Source organism: Poecilia formosa, unplaced genomic scaffold, assembly GCF_000485575.1.
Source record: "Poecilia formosa unplaced genomic scaffold, Poecilia_formosa-5.1.2 Scaffold38, whole genome shotgun sequence".
NCBI lineage: Eukaryota > Metazoa > Chordata > Actinopteri > Cyprinodontiformes > Poeciliidae > Poecilia > Poecilia formosa.
In genome coordinates this window covers 1,141,430-1,156,646 of record NW_006799977.1, presented here as the reverse complement: position 1 = coordinate 1,156,646, position 15,217 = coordinate 1,141,430, and the positions used below count along the sequence as shown (strand labels likewise).

Here is a 15,217-nt window from a genome sequence, read left to right as displayed (position 1 = left end):
ATATATATATATAAGAAAGCCTGGCTGTCACTGAGAACTTATTTACTCTACCATCATTACTCTTGTCTTCCGGGCCTTACATTACCGACGTCGTCGCCTCTCCTCCAGCTGTCACAGTTATTGGATTGGTGCTGACAGACTGCAGTGCATCCTCTGAGAGTCTATGTGCATGAGCGGCACGTGGAATGCTAAATGTGTACTGCAACCAATACTAGAGCATATTCAGACAAGCACCAACAAAGAGGGATTGCCTGGGTGCTGACACAAACACAAACAGCTAAAACACACACACAAGCACACACACACCTTACGTCTCTCCATCTTCACAAGGTCTTTGCATTGACTTACATTCATTCTTCATTTATTTTCTAAAGTCTAATCGTGACCCTTACCTAAACTCAATTCATCACTTGGTCCTAAACCTAACGCCTAACCCCAAAACAGTATTTCTTCTTATGGAGTAGTGGCTCCTCACAAAGTAGTGTTTGTTGGAAAAATGGGGTTTGCAAGGTGAGAAATACAAAAACACACACATCCTCACCCCTGCACACGCACGCACACACACACACGCTTTTGGACGAAAATAACTGTGACTTCATTATAGCTTTGTGTAGCCTGCTGCAAACACTTTCAATTTGGATTAGCATGCCTTTTATGAGCTTTCAGCTTGCAGTCATTATGACTGTAATCCTGTGTGGATTCTGCAACATCAGTGTCAACAGAAGGACTCTAAAAATTTAATTACTAGCTTAACCTTGATGGTTGACTAGTTAGAGAATAATCGCTACCTCAATCATCACTTTACAGTAATCCGCCATATTAGTTTGCTCATGGTCACTAAATGCAACATGATTAATCTGAGGCTTTCTTCTGAGCACACAAATCATTGTGGACATGTTAATATTGTGCTTTTCATGGATTTTTTTTTTCATATCAAATGATCATATGGCAAACAACTGAATTTTAAAAATACATATCTGTGTGTAAGAGTTTCCAAAAGTTAATTTGCTCCAATCCATAAAACTTCAAATACGTTCAAATATTTATTTTGAGCACCACTAATGTTTTCCATCTAAGCAACTTGCACACAGATCACAACAGTATTAAACCCAATGTCAAATTTCAACCATCTGAACAAAACTGTCACTCTTAGACGAAGAAAGTTCGTTAGCATGTTCACAAACAACCCAGGGAGCATCAAGATGAAAGCCTGTAACGAACTGTAAACCTTTTAATGACCAGTGACATGGCTTCATGTTATGCCCACATGAAGCCAGTTTTAGATTACTATGGACTCAGAAAGAAGTCACTGTTTCTAATTTGACTTGATTTGTTAAAATTTGCAGCAGCCCATATGGACAAGACAGATGGCTTTTAGAGAAAAGTTGCACGGCAGGTTGCTACAAAAAGTGCTGCATTGTCACAGTGACAATGAGGCTTTTAAAGCAAAAAAAAAAAAAGCATTTGACCAATTGTCAAGCAATGCGGTGGCAGAATCATGGGGTGTTTTGCTGATTCCCTTTTTTTTAGTTATTCCAAACTTGATTCTTTTTTGAATTATGCAAAAGTTCTTCACAAGATCCATTGTCTATTTATGGAATTGAAAACAAATTAAGTTAATGAGGACTTCGGATCTTTGTACATTCTTTGCACAACAAAACAATTTAAATGATCTGCATGTTTCCTTGCAGCAGAGTTAAATAACTGAGTACACAGCTTAGGTTAATTCCTTCATGCCTGATCAGAGAAATTATCAAAGAAAGCAAGCCCCTGATTGTAATTAGTTATTTTCATTTTTGTTAATCCGATTTTGTGATGCCCGTCATGCCATTTTTTCTATTCTTTCAATCTTCGTCACATCCTCCTTTCCCCCTTTTTTTTATCTTTAATCTCTCTTTAAGTTTAATAATTTCTCTCCCTCTGACTGTGTATCTTTTTGAAAGTAATGATCTAATTAAAAAGGTTTCGCTGCCTGCCTACTGTGTATAATTATCACTAGGGTCACCCTGTACTTCACTCAACAATTACTTAGCACAGCATTCTTTGGCTCCTTAATTAAACCTTAAGGACAGCGATTTTATCGTAGTCGCATTAAACATCACCAGGAGCAGGGAATACCTGTGCTCTTTTCCCTCCTGGGGGAAGAGCTGAGAAGCAGATTATAGAATAGTTGCCATGGCAACAATCAGAGGATGTCTCATCCTGTCAGTCACTTGATCTGTGTGTTTCTCCTTGTGTGTGTGTGTTTATCTGCTCATCTGTAACAGAGACAACAGTTCTGCCTCAGGTCACCTGCTTTTCCCATTAATAAGGCTCAATCTGTGAAGACGGCACCAGGGCCAAATAGTGCTTGTCACATTTCCTGTTAAGGTCCCGGGGTGCACTGACTGTCATTTTGATTGATTACATTGCCACCTCATAGAATGCTTGCCTTGCAGTGTGTCACCACTTGGCATTGCACAACAAAACTTTCATTGTGACATGGACTGTGCACTCACTTCAAACTATTATAGATAATCTTTGTAATGTGTTATTCCTACATACGAGAGAACACGCTGAAATGTTCTGCAATCTGTGCAATATCATAATTCAAATTGATTGAAGGTGAAGCTCTGTCTTATGAAAATAAAAAGCTGTGCAGAAACAAAGTGTTTTTCTATGCTTTAACAAGGCATAGAAAAACATGCCTTGTTTTATATAAAAGAATATCCCAGAATCTTTCATAATTCTGGAATATTTGACTATTCTTATTATGAGAAAAACAGACCTCGTCTAAATAATGTTGTTCGGTCCTTATCACAGACCCAACTTTTTAGCATATGTTAAAAAAATTTCAATATTGTTTAAGTCAATGGTTATGTAGGAGCTTAATATCACTTTATTAATATAAAACTAGTTTTAATGTGCATTTGGATAGTTGTAACATCTATTTGTGACCAAGTTGTTGCTGATTTGATGTAAAACAAAACATTTGGAGTTGCTCCTTCTTCACATAATTCAATATTATGAAACAGACCCTGAGTATGATGCTATCAACACCATGCACAGAAAGGGTATTATGTTCTTAGGTTTAAACCCCGTCATCTTGATTCCTCCAAACATTCTTTATGTCCTTGAGTAAGCCGAGGTTAACCTTTATCTAGCTTGTCTCCTGAAGACATTTGCTTAAATTTTCAAAATTTTCAATTTGGAAATAGATTTTCCGCCATCTTGCACTTTATTATAGTCCTGGTTTGTTCTTGGACATTCTAACCGATTTCTTATCACCAGAGATAACAAGTCAAACTTTAGCACAGGTGTTTCAACTGGACAATATATCAAGCATAAATTATACCAGAACCATTTTGATGGCTTAAACTTGTATAACTTCTTCTTCACACCCACAAATATTAGGAAATATTTGTGGTGTGTATCTATAAACAGTATTTGGATTATTGCATTATAAAAGTATTATTGGATTCTTTAATAAATTCACCCCATTCATACATATACTTTACATGTCTCTGTGTTTCTTTTGTAAAACTCATGTAACATCTTAAAAAGAGCAATTAAAATGAATAATTAGAACCCCCAAATTAAAGACTTTCATGCTATTGTTGAGTGTATGGTATAAAAACATCTGAAATGATAACTAGCCTGTAGATAAACAGGAACTGTTAGTGTCTGTCAGTCAACAGAATGTATGTAAACATACTTCTTACAGAAATATTCAATGAAACGGTGCATGCTTATTTTCTCTGTTGGGGCATCAAATATATATTTTTAATGGGGAAACGTTTCCCTGTTTGTGAAAGACTTTTATCTTCTTTTAGTACAAAAATATTACCAAAATGATAAAGACAATGACAGAAAACAGTAAACTCTCAAGGTAAAACTCTAAAGTTAGGCTGGGATTGCATCAGGACTCCCCAAGGAAGAAGAAAAAAAGAAATCAGAAGAGATGTAAAACAAAATGATCTATTGAATTGCTGTCATATTCTAAGACACACTTTCTGCTTAATGCAGCTCTGATTGTCATAATAAAAGCCTGCAGTAATTTAGATTTGACACCCTGAAGACGATGCTAAAACACTAATTAGGCTTGAACTGCAGACAATCTGATATTTTCCCCAGTTTTTGTCATTTATTTTTGAGATAGTAAAATATATTGTGGGTCTCTTTTCTAAGTAATGTTGAGGTGATGCTTAGCTTTAGTAGATCATTTGTGTAATTAATTGAGATTTTAAATATATTCAGCTCATTGAAAGAAGGGAACATTGCCTTCCTTTTATTGGTAGTAAAATTTATCAGAGGTATTTACAATTAGATAGTAAAACTTTGCAAGTACTCCTTTCTGAAATTCTCTTCATTTCTCGTCTGCTCTTCAGTTTACGGCTTGGTTTCTTGGCTCTTCCATTTGGAACAAATGGTATAAAGTGACACCAAATGTTCCCCTGAGTGAATCTGCCAAGGGTTGATCTTGTTAAATTAAATTAGACCAATGAACAAAATAGCTCTGTGTTTAATTTTGTTATGCTGGTAATATAAACTTTTTATCATTATTTAAAAATGAAATTTGTGCCTGCAGTAGACAGCTGATAAAGCACATAACCTAACTGCCTATTAATCTGTAAACATGATAAATGGATAATACATTCTCAAAAAAGGAAAAAGTTAATTGGATTACTATTTTTTCAGTATAACTACCTGGGGACTTCTATTGCAGCGAAACAGGAGTGAAGTGAATTACTGTAAGGCAGAGAAGACAGAAGTATGCTGTGTTTCATTGTACCATATTTAGAAATAGCATGAGGTTCCCGTAAGTAAAATACTGTTTCCCAATGGTGCAGTGGGGCTGGAAATGTGCTTTTTTGTGTCTTCTTGTGTTTTTTAGTGTGCCATGTATAACATTTCTGTAGTTTCTTGAAAGGTTTGTGGCAGTGCATGCTTTGGTTTGTGTGAGTTCTTCTGGATTTTTGTCCCAGATGTTACTCGAACCATGTGTGACTATGATGCCCAGGAATGGAAGTAATGTCAGGGACCCTTGAGGGCCTTGTAGTAGGCAGATAATAACAATGTTGGGGCCACTTACCTTCTTCAGGTAGCATTCTGGAGTTAGGTGCCATTCACAATCAGGCACTGTTCACAATAAAGCTGTCATTAGAATGGGATGTGGCCAAAGGCCTCTACTTCTATGCTGTTCTGTGACCTTTCCTGTATTCCCTTGTAACATGCTGAAGAAGATCAATGACACTCAGCTTAATGGAAACATCCCTCTTAAACTTTACAGTGGCCAGGTATTGATTGACTGATAGGTGTCCTCTTTGTCTCATAGGGCAAAAATGTGAACAGCATGATAATAAACATAAACATTGTCATTGAACAAAAAGTCTAGAAGTTAGTTCATAGATAAGACACATTGCTATTAAGAATCTTTTTAGAGTACAGCACGTTATGCAGTAAGTATTCAGACACTAAACAGTTGGACATGTGAACTCATAAGTCCATTTTGAAATTTCATGCAAAACCCTAACATTTAGTCAGCACTATACGTAGATTACAGCTGGAGCAAATGGCATTAGATTCACCAGAGCTTGTGGGAGGTTGGTCAAACTAGTTGATATTTTTGTATCAGCTTTTTGGAATATATTTGCAATATGATGCGTTTTTATTTACATTTATTGCATTTTATCTACAAATGAATAGGTGGATTGTATTACTCCATCATCTGTTCCCATCTGCACCGTGCTTTTAAACCATCCATATTTTATTTTATTTTTTCCTTCCAAAGCAGTCTGATGTTGTTCTAACACATTTTAATGTTATAAGGAACTGGTGCATGCTGTGGAGAAACGTTTTTCACTATGTGCAAACTGTGTTGCTTTGTGAACTTGTTCATCTGAACTTGTCAGATTTGTTCAAACTGCTTGTTTTCAGTTAACAGAGCAAGAAATAGTGAAACATTGTTTTGAGAAAAAAAAATAGTAATTTTGCCCTTTTATTGTTACTGTAGCAAATCTGTAAAAGTTGTCGGCATCTTTTGGAAAATCTTCTATTTCAAGCATTTCATTTTACAGAGCTGTTATTTCTATCCTTTCAGTAAAAATATGGATATAAACCATCAAAAATATAACTGCTTTATTCATGTAATGATTCTGACCATTTGCTCAATTTCTCACATGACATTTGTTCTGTCTTATCCAGGCTGCCAGCTCAAATTGTTCCAAACACAAGTAGATGACTGAGAACTCTGCATCTCATGATGGACAAGAAAAGTGGTGAGTGCCACAAAGCCTTTAGTTAAGCAAACAATGTCCCTGCTTCTAACACGTCTTACAGTTCAAATCCTATTTCCCCAACTGTAACACCAGTAATTTGTCTGGTAGGATTCTATTTTTGCTCATTGTACAGTCAATATAAGAAATAAAAGGTAAAACAATTTGCCTGATTATTGTGTATTTGACTTGAGAACTGCTAAGGGCTTATTTTCTTGAGGTGATAAACGCCTCCTGTCTCATGCTGAATTTAGAAGATGGCACAACATGAACAGTATTTTACATGCTGGCTTGTTTGTTTTGGCACAATCACTGCATGCTAATTACTTCTCTGTAAGTGATATTGGCTTTACAGAGCTGCATGTCCAACACAGTACTGCTGGACTTTGCAAGAGGGTGAAAAAGAATCATAATGCTTATAATAATCTTACATTTGTTTTATGTTTAGTTTGTTTACTAATTGCACATTCATTTGAAATATTTATCAGTTTTTTTGTTTTTGTTTTTTTTTTTTTACAAATTAAAATAATTATTATCCTTGTTAACTCCTTACAGCCAACGGCTTTCAGACCAAGGTCAACGAGGGCGGTGTACAGAGGAAACAGCTGCCCTATTCAGTGGAGACTCCCTATGGCTTCCATCTGGATCTTGACTTCCTCAAGTATGTGGACGATATTGAAAAAGGCAACACCATTAAGAGGGTCCACATCCAGAGGAGGGTGAAAGGCCCAGCTAAATTCAGCACTCTTCCCAGAAATTTTAGCCTCCCTGGACATGGAGTCAGACCTCCATCTAAGGAAGGGGCATGGTCTGGGACATCTACCTTGGGCCCAAAGCCCAAATCCCGAGTGACAGAGGTCCAACAAATATTTGACTTTAGGCCAAGTGAAGGGGCAATATCCAGTCATAGCAGCAGAGCGACAACCAGTCAAGGAACTCCAAATGTTTCAAACAAATCTAGAGATGAACCAGGCACTGTCTATCAAGGTACTGAGGATAAAACTGCTGTGATTCAAAGTCGACCAAACCTCCTTAGAGCGTCATCAATGCCCATCACCCTCCAGCAGAGGAAAGGTTCAGATTCAAGCAGCCCTGACTGCACGACAGGAACGCCAGAAAATGGATCAACAGAGAACATGTTTCGTGCCTCTCCAGACATACTGGAAAGACGGTGCCTTCCACAGGATCGGGCAGGTCTTCACCAGCAGATAACAGTGGCACTAAAAAGAGTCAGGGAGCTGGAAGAACAGGTCAAAACTATCCCAGAACTAAAGGCTCAGATCTGCTCCTTAAGGGAGGAGCGGGAGAAGCTGCTTCGTCAGATACAAACACAGTCCCAAGTTCAAGCTTCCACATCATCCTCTGCAATGGCAACAACTTATGAGACAGGGGGAAACAGTCAACGCCAAAGACCAAGACCTTCAGAAGGCCTCAATTTATCTTTAGCAATTCAACCGGTTCGAGGTGTAGCTTCTGAGCATGTGCCAGTAAATGTAGAAGAGAGCCACAGGGAGACAAAAAGAACAAAAGAGCTACCAATACAGAGAGATCCTTCTACAAATCAAAAGCAAAGTGTACCATCAGAGACAGCTGACAAGCAAAGAGAGACATCTAAAAGCCTGCAAGATAATGCAGAGGAAAGGCTATCACAGGACACTGAAGTTGTTGCAAAAGAAAGTGAGATTATCAGAGAGAGTAATGCCTCAAAAGAGGACCAAAATGGAATGCTAAAGCTGGAAGAGAAGCTAATGGTGCTGGAAGCAAAACTTACTCAGGCTAGCCAGGAGCTAGAGAGAACTAATGCTCTTTTGAAGGAACAAATGGAAGAGAATAAAGTAAAAGAGGACAGAATACTGCAACTGAGTGAAGGGATGAGAGTAGAAATTTGTACCACACAAGTTCCTGAGAGGCCAAGAAGAGAAAGCATAGATGCAGGAACAGTTACAGAGAGAATAGATCTCAGCCACCAAGAAACTGAGACAGAATCTCCTGCTAAAATAGATCAGGGAACAGATACGGATAAGATCTTGGTAGAAGTGATAGTACCCAAGCCGAGGGCTAGAATTATTGATCGAGGAATAGCGACTAGTAAGCTTGACACACATGACCAACAAACAGAAATGGAGACAGAGGTGATAGAGGCAATACAACCCCGACCCAGAGCCAACAGTATGGAACGGGGTACAATAACAGAGAGCATCGTCACGCAAGATCAGACGACCGAGACGCCTGCAGCCGAAAGAGTAAACCAAGTCACAGAGACAGAGGGAGAAACAGTGACAGACCATCCACAGAGACCAAGGGCCAGTAGCATAGATCAGGGAACAGAGACTGAAAGGGTGGACACTGTGGACAGAGTCACAGAGACTGAGGTAGCACAGAGGAGCGACCAGCAAACAGAAACGGAGATAGAAAGACGGCAGGACAACAACCTGTCTGGAGACGCACAAGCAGAGGGTCGAGTGGGGGAAAGTGAAACTACTGAAAGTGAAAAAACAAAAAAAGTAGTTCAAATAGAAAGTGAAAATGTTGCTGTAGAGGTTGCTGCAAAGATATATGTTACAGATGTTGAAGGCATTGTTGTGCAGACTTTAGATTCAGAAGTTGGAAATAAGACTAAAGTCTGTCCTAGTCCAGCCTCTGGAACTGATAAGAGGGAAGCGACCTCTGCACAGGATGACTCAAAACCTAAAGAGCTCCAACTCTCAACTGGTGTAGAGATTATAGAACCTAAAAAGATTGAAATGGAGACAGCAGAAAACAAAGATAAAGAAATTGTGTGCGAATCAGTTAAGGAAAATGTCGTCCCTGACACTGTTATAGTAATAGCTGAAAATTCAGCTGGGAAAGCAGTAGCTCCTGTTAGACCACAGAGAGGACGCAAGCCCTCAGCAGAGCAAATGCAGCCAACACCTCCTCAACCTCAGCTTGCACCCATGCTCACTACTAGGGAATCCAGTGAAACTGAATCTGACAAAATCACAACAAAAGTCCAGACTGCACCACGCCTAGAGGCTGAGTTATCAGCACAACCCTCTGAACCACAGGAAAATGATCAAATGCCATCTGTGCCTCAAGTTCAAGACAGTAGTCAAGCAGAGAAGCTGCCTGATGAGTTGATCAAGAAGGAGTCTAATGTACAACCTCAGGGTGAATCTCAAAGCGTTTCTTCTAGCTCTAGTGAGATCCAAGTAAAGACCAAGCCCATTCAGCCACACACTAAGTCTCAACATGCATCTCGTCGGGACTCAAAAGAGCAGAAAGCGCCACAGAGGGGATCCAGTGTATCACACCCTCCAAGTCGTGAGACAGGAGAAACAAAGACTCGTCAAATCCGCCACGGGTCAGGTGATACCCAATCTCACTCCCAGAGCTTGCGAAGAAGCTCCACTGAAGCTCCATCATCTCAAAAAGATGCCAGAGAGACACAATCGCTTCGGAGAGGCTCAAGCGAAGCAGCTCACCGTCGTGGTTCAAGTGAGGCAAAAGCCTTGCGACGGGAATCTGGCGAGTCTCAGACAGCCCGCAGAGGTTCAGGTGAATCGCCAACATCTCCTGCAGCTTTGGGACAAGTCGTAACTCGAATAACAGGCCTTCTTGGGGAGCAGTGGGCACAGCTCGGGAGCAGCTCTGGAGCCCAACAGACGGTCGGCCAACAGGAGAGCCCCATAGCACCAAAGCAGACTGCAACCAAAAGAGCAGAAGCAGGAAAGGGAACCCCAGCCAAGCCCGCAGGCAAAGGTGCCCCTGCTGCAACAACTGGGAAAGCAGCAGGGAAGTCCAGTGCTTCCAAAATGAGTTCAATTCAAAGCCAGCTGGTCAGCTCCCTCAGTGTCCTTTCAGCCTTCTACTCCCCAGGCCAGAAAGCAGCTGCCACCAGCAAGCAGCAAGAGCAAGGTAGGCATGAAGTGTATCAGAAAGTACAAAGCGTCTGTCTGACAATGAGCTGAGTAATTTCCTCTCCAGTATTCCACATATCAACCATTCACAAAGGCCTGTAGTTACATTAGTCATGCTGCTTAATTGCAACACATCCCTTATGATCTCCCATCAAGGCGGGGTCTAAATATTAATATGTACACAGAGTTTCGTTTCATTTCGTGAAGGCTGAATGAGCAGCTGAACTTTGTCAGAATGCTTTGAATTCTTTTTAGATATCTGCTGTGCCAATCTGTGGTACGGGTAGAACGCCTTACCCTGCATGACAAACAGATTTGCCAGCTGACGTTAGAACTCTCATTATCAAGCTGACTACAGGTCTGAGCTTTTATGACACGCAAGTAACCCCATCTGTCTATTCACGCAATTAGAAACACTCCACTGAGAAGAGAGGTTGTCAAATCAGGTCTGGATCAATTATCAACAGAATGACTATGGCGCATCATATTCATTAGATATTAATTGCTAAGTTTGGATAGCAGTTATTATTCTTGTATGACATTTTATAGGCTGTGTTGAACTTTACATTTTTCACTCTGAAAAAGGCAGCTTATTTGCATGATTTTGTTTTTATTGTACTGATTTGTGATTGTTTATTGCAATATGATGGATTAAACAGCCAAACATAAGCAAAGAAAACCATCTGTATGAAAAAATACAAGAGATGTAATGTTTCTAAGCTATTGATGCTATGTTAGTGATGTGAATTATTCAAAACAGCCAAGTTAGGGTAAATCTGGAAAAGAGGCATAAATCCACAGCTCAGCTGGAAGAATCAGTAGATTCTTATTAGTCATTGTTGAAAGAACACAATACGAATCCCTGCTTGTAGTCTTCTACAAGCTTTGCAGAAGACATAGTGAACATGTGGAAGAAGGTGCTCTGGTCAAATGAGACCAAAAACAAACTTTTCTATCATTCGAAACTCTTTATGTGGTAGAAACAAACTTTATAACGTCCTGAACACACCATCCCCATGGTGAAACATGAAACATGCTTTTCTTCAGCAGGGATAGGAATGCTGCTCCAATTTTATTGTAAGATGGATGAAGCTAAAACCTGTCACAGACTTCAAAAGATCTAACTACAGGGCAACAACCCTCATCATCCAGCCAGAGCGAATATATTCATTTGTTAGACTGGCCCTCTAAAAGCCCAAACTTGCATTAGTTGAGACAACAATCTGGCTGGACATCAGATTCATTTAAAAAAAAATTCTCCAAATTTTTGGTTTCTAAATGTGCAAAGTTAGTTAAAAACTCCTAAATAAAAGCCTGAAAAGCTTATATTGAGTCAGGAGGGAAGAATCACAGTTCACAACTATGCATTACTTGGTCTATCAAATAAAATGTTAATAAAATACATTGAAGTTTTTAACGGGAATATGATGAAATGTAAAAGAAAAAAGAAATCAAGGTGTATGAAGTTTTCCAGGGCAGTCTATGTCTCGAACACTTATTTTCTTCACCATGCAATAATTCATATTTATAGCTGTTGTGCTTGCACATTTTCATATTTATGCACTGTACATGCTGTTTTTTCTTAAAAATAGTCACCACTGGTTGCCGTTACTAGGAAGGAAGAAAAACGTACGTAGTTACCAAGCACTGCTTAAGTAGCCTGGTTTTAGCATCAAATACTCATTTCTTATTCCAGACATAATATACAAACACTCATTCACACAGGAAAGTGGAGCCATGCTTATCAACTGTAAAGTGGACTTGTAAGCAGAGGCCCTCACGCATACATCAAACAGATGGTGCCTCTCTGTCTTCCCTTGATGTCTCCAATGTTGGGGATTGAGCCAGGAGCTGGAGCTCAGATACACGTTTTCTCACAGTTAACATGCAGTTCAATGTTGGGAGGACTGTACAGCACTGTGTTCAAACAAAGTGCATATGCCTGGATTTGCATGTGCTGTTCCAGGATTTGCAGTGTTTCTCTGTGTTAGACATCTTGAACTTCTCTAATGGCATTGCTAGAGAATTCAACCCTTGTATTCATCTGAAGCTAAAATTAGATTTTGGGAATTTTCCCAAATGAGACTGATCAAATTCAAAATCTAATTTACCTAAGCCAAATGTCAGCAAAAAAAAAAAACTAAAATTGTATGCATTTATTAAAAGTAAGTTTGTATCTTTTGGATGTTGACATGAGGATGCATTCAGATTTTAAATATTCACTAAGCTTCCCACTCTCTGTTGCTGTCTCTGGAGAGACACTTGATCTAAAAGCACCGTTCTTCCTGGATCTTTTTAGATAGTGGTTTTTGGCGGAAAGCCACATCCTTGTATTTGGATAAAACATTATGGATCCACTGCACAACATCTGCTGTCAGGAACAACTAAGACCACCATACTAGGCCAAGAGCCAACAGGAGTCAGCAAAAGAGCCAATGCAGAATCGATTATTCGACAGTTACAAACATAAGTAGGCCCGACAATGTCAAGGCTGCGTGCTGTGAATACTGCTGACTTGTGCAAATTGCCTTGGGAAATACATGTACGGCATGTAGTTGTGTGGTTTAATTAAATGGCTCAATTTAATTCAAAGTATTTTTTTGTATCTGTCATCATGCAGGTAATACCATATGTTGCTATATAATGAATTTTCCCTGTGTCTCTCTTCATTCAACTCTGATGAATCTGTTTTTCTCTTTGTCAAATGGTCTCCATACAGCTGGTCAGTTTGCTGTTACACCCTATTGGTTTCACAAATACAATGCATTAAAAAAGTGTTCACACCCATTTTTTTTATTTTAGCACAATGCAAACACATATCTTAATAGGATTTTATGTGATACACCAACATAACGTACTGTGTGTAATAATGTTTTTTTTTATTTGCAAATAAAAAACTTGTGGACATTATAGTCACAATGAGTTCATCAATTGTTCCTAGAACGGTCTTTGCTGAAATTACAGCAGCAAGTGTTTTTCTAAATCCACATATTGAAAATCTTGGACATCCCTCTTTGCAAAAGTCACTCAAGCTCATTCAGGTTTTACAGATAACATCTGTGAACATCAGTTGCACAGACTCAATTGGATTTAGGTCTGGACTGTCACTGGGACATTTTCACCCAAGAATTTGATACTAATCTGATCTGAACCACTTCATTGTCACTCTGCTTTTAAGTTTAGTCACCATTTATCACAATAGGAATGGAGTATTTAAGATGTTGTATGTTTTGGTCTCACTTTTTGTCTGATCAAAGCATCTTTTTCCACATGTTGCTGTGTTCCCTACAAGGCTTGTAGCAAACTTTTTATGGCTTTCTTTCAAGAATGTCTTTTCTTAGTCAATGTTCCATAAACAGCAGATTTGTGGGGAGCTTGAATAATAGTTGCCGTGCTCTCAATCCTGAGCTGTGGATCTGTTGAAACCTCTAGCGACACCAGAGGCCTCTTGGCTGCCTCTCTAATTAATGGTCTCTTGGTTTTTATGAGGCTTTATTGTTTTCCTTTGAGGCCTTCACACACTTATTAAAGTAGCTGGTTGTACTAGATTTAGAGGTAACTTAAGCTGGAGTGTTAAAAGAAATTCACACTATTTGTTTAAAATGGCAACGCTAGCATTTTTTCCCTTAAGCTTCACAATTATGTATAACTCTTTTTTTAGTCTGTGCTCTAAAATCCTAGTAAAATACTCTGACGTTTGTGGTTGTAATGAGACACACACACAAGTTTAAATATACTACCAACAAAGAAGCTCACTGAAAAAACAACAAAAAAAACAGCATTCCTTTGTGCACAGAAAAAAACGTAAAGTTTTTGTGTTGCTTCTACTCAGCTTTAATACTACTTGTTACATTTCCCCTGTCATTCAGTGTTTGAAGACACGCAGGAATTAAGTTTAAAGAAATACTGTATGCTTTCTCACTTCTTGTTTTTGCCTCTCTCTCTCTCTCTGTGTGTGTGTCTCTCTCTCTCTTTCTCTCTCTCTCTATCTCTCTCTCTCTTCTTCACCAGGTCTCAAATCTATTATGAAGAAAAATGGTGTTGCTGACAAGCAGGGGAGCAAGGGAGCCAAGAAAAACCTGAAATTTGTTGGGGTGAACGGAGGGTAAAAATCTTTCACTTTATCAGCATCCAGCTTGTGATGCATATGTTTCTGTGTGCTGTAGTTTTTACATTTTTCATTTGTAGGTCTGTGGGGCACTGTACAAATGGACTGAGACCCAATAAGGAGATTTCCAGTCTAGGCAGCTCGGAGTCATTCCTTTGACAATGTTTTTGGCAGATTTGGTTGTCTTATTGGCTTAATTAAACTAAGACCCAACCTTATACTGAGGCTACAGTCTTTCCCAGGTTTGATTCCCAGTCCTGGGCCATTTACAGCATCCCCTCCCCTCCTGTCAAGCTACTAATGAATAAAGGCCGCTAGAGACAAAAAAAAAAAGAAAATGCCCAGGGTCTTCAGTTGGAAAGAAAAGATTGGTGATTTCAATTTGATAGTGAGCTGCTGTCTTATGAGGAGTGACATATCATGGCCTGATAAGGCATTACCTGCAGAGAGACTGCAAGGGGTTACGAAGGAGTAGATAAAGGGAGCAGTAATGGAGACACTTTCTGATATGATTAGTTGCAGTCAAAGTTGAGCTAAAAGGCTGATTTACATTCAGATATGGTCCTGAGTTATGGGTACTAAGTAAATGAATTGGTTCTCTTATCCAAATAGTCATCCTGAGCCTATGGATGGTGGATTAGCTCCCTCTTAGGGATAGCTCACCTGGTGTGAGGAGGGCAGCCAGGCATGGGTGTTTCAAGAAGAGTCACTTTGATTTTGCATCCAAACGAGCCTTTTGAGTTTCCTGTATCCCCTTCAAATATTTGTCCAGAGATAAGATGGATAAATTACTGTGAATCCTGCTGGGTAAAGGCTTTGGGAAAGAGTCTGAACCTGTGTGAATTATTCAGTCGCTGACCACTTCATTAAGCATACTTTGCCAGTACTATATTGAACTCACAAGTCCACTAATTCCATGTGGCATAGATCCAACAAGGCATCAGACAAACTCCTCA

General features: G+C 39.2%; 1 protein-coding gene across 4 annotated transcripts in view; it reads left to right on the top strand.

The window, feature by feature from the left end:
• Positions 1-15,217, top strand: part of kank4 (KN motif and ankyrin repeat domains 4) — a 79,540-nt gene that overhangs the window by 51,557 nt on the left and 12,766 nt on the right. For all 4 annotated transcript variants that reach the window (XM_016670802.1, XM_016670804.1, XM_016670803.1 and 1 more), the window contains 3 exons: positions 6,184-6,257; positions 6,810-10,151; positions 14,165-14,258. In XM_016670802.1, the coding sequence (XP_016526288.1) occupies positions 6,239-6,257; positions 6,810-10,151; positions 14,165-14,258 (3,455 nt within the window). In that variant the 5' untranslated portion in view covers positions 6,184-6,238. The remainder of the gene's footprint in view (positions 1-6,183; positions 6,258-6,809; positions 10,152-14,164; positions 14,259-15,217) is intronic.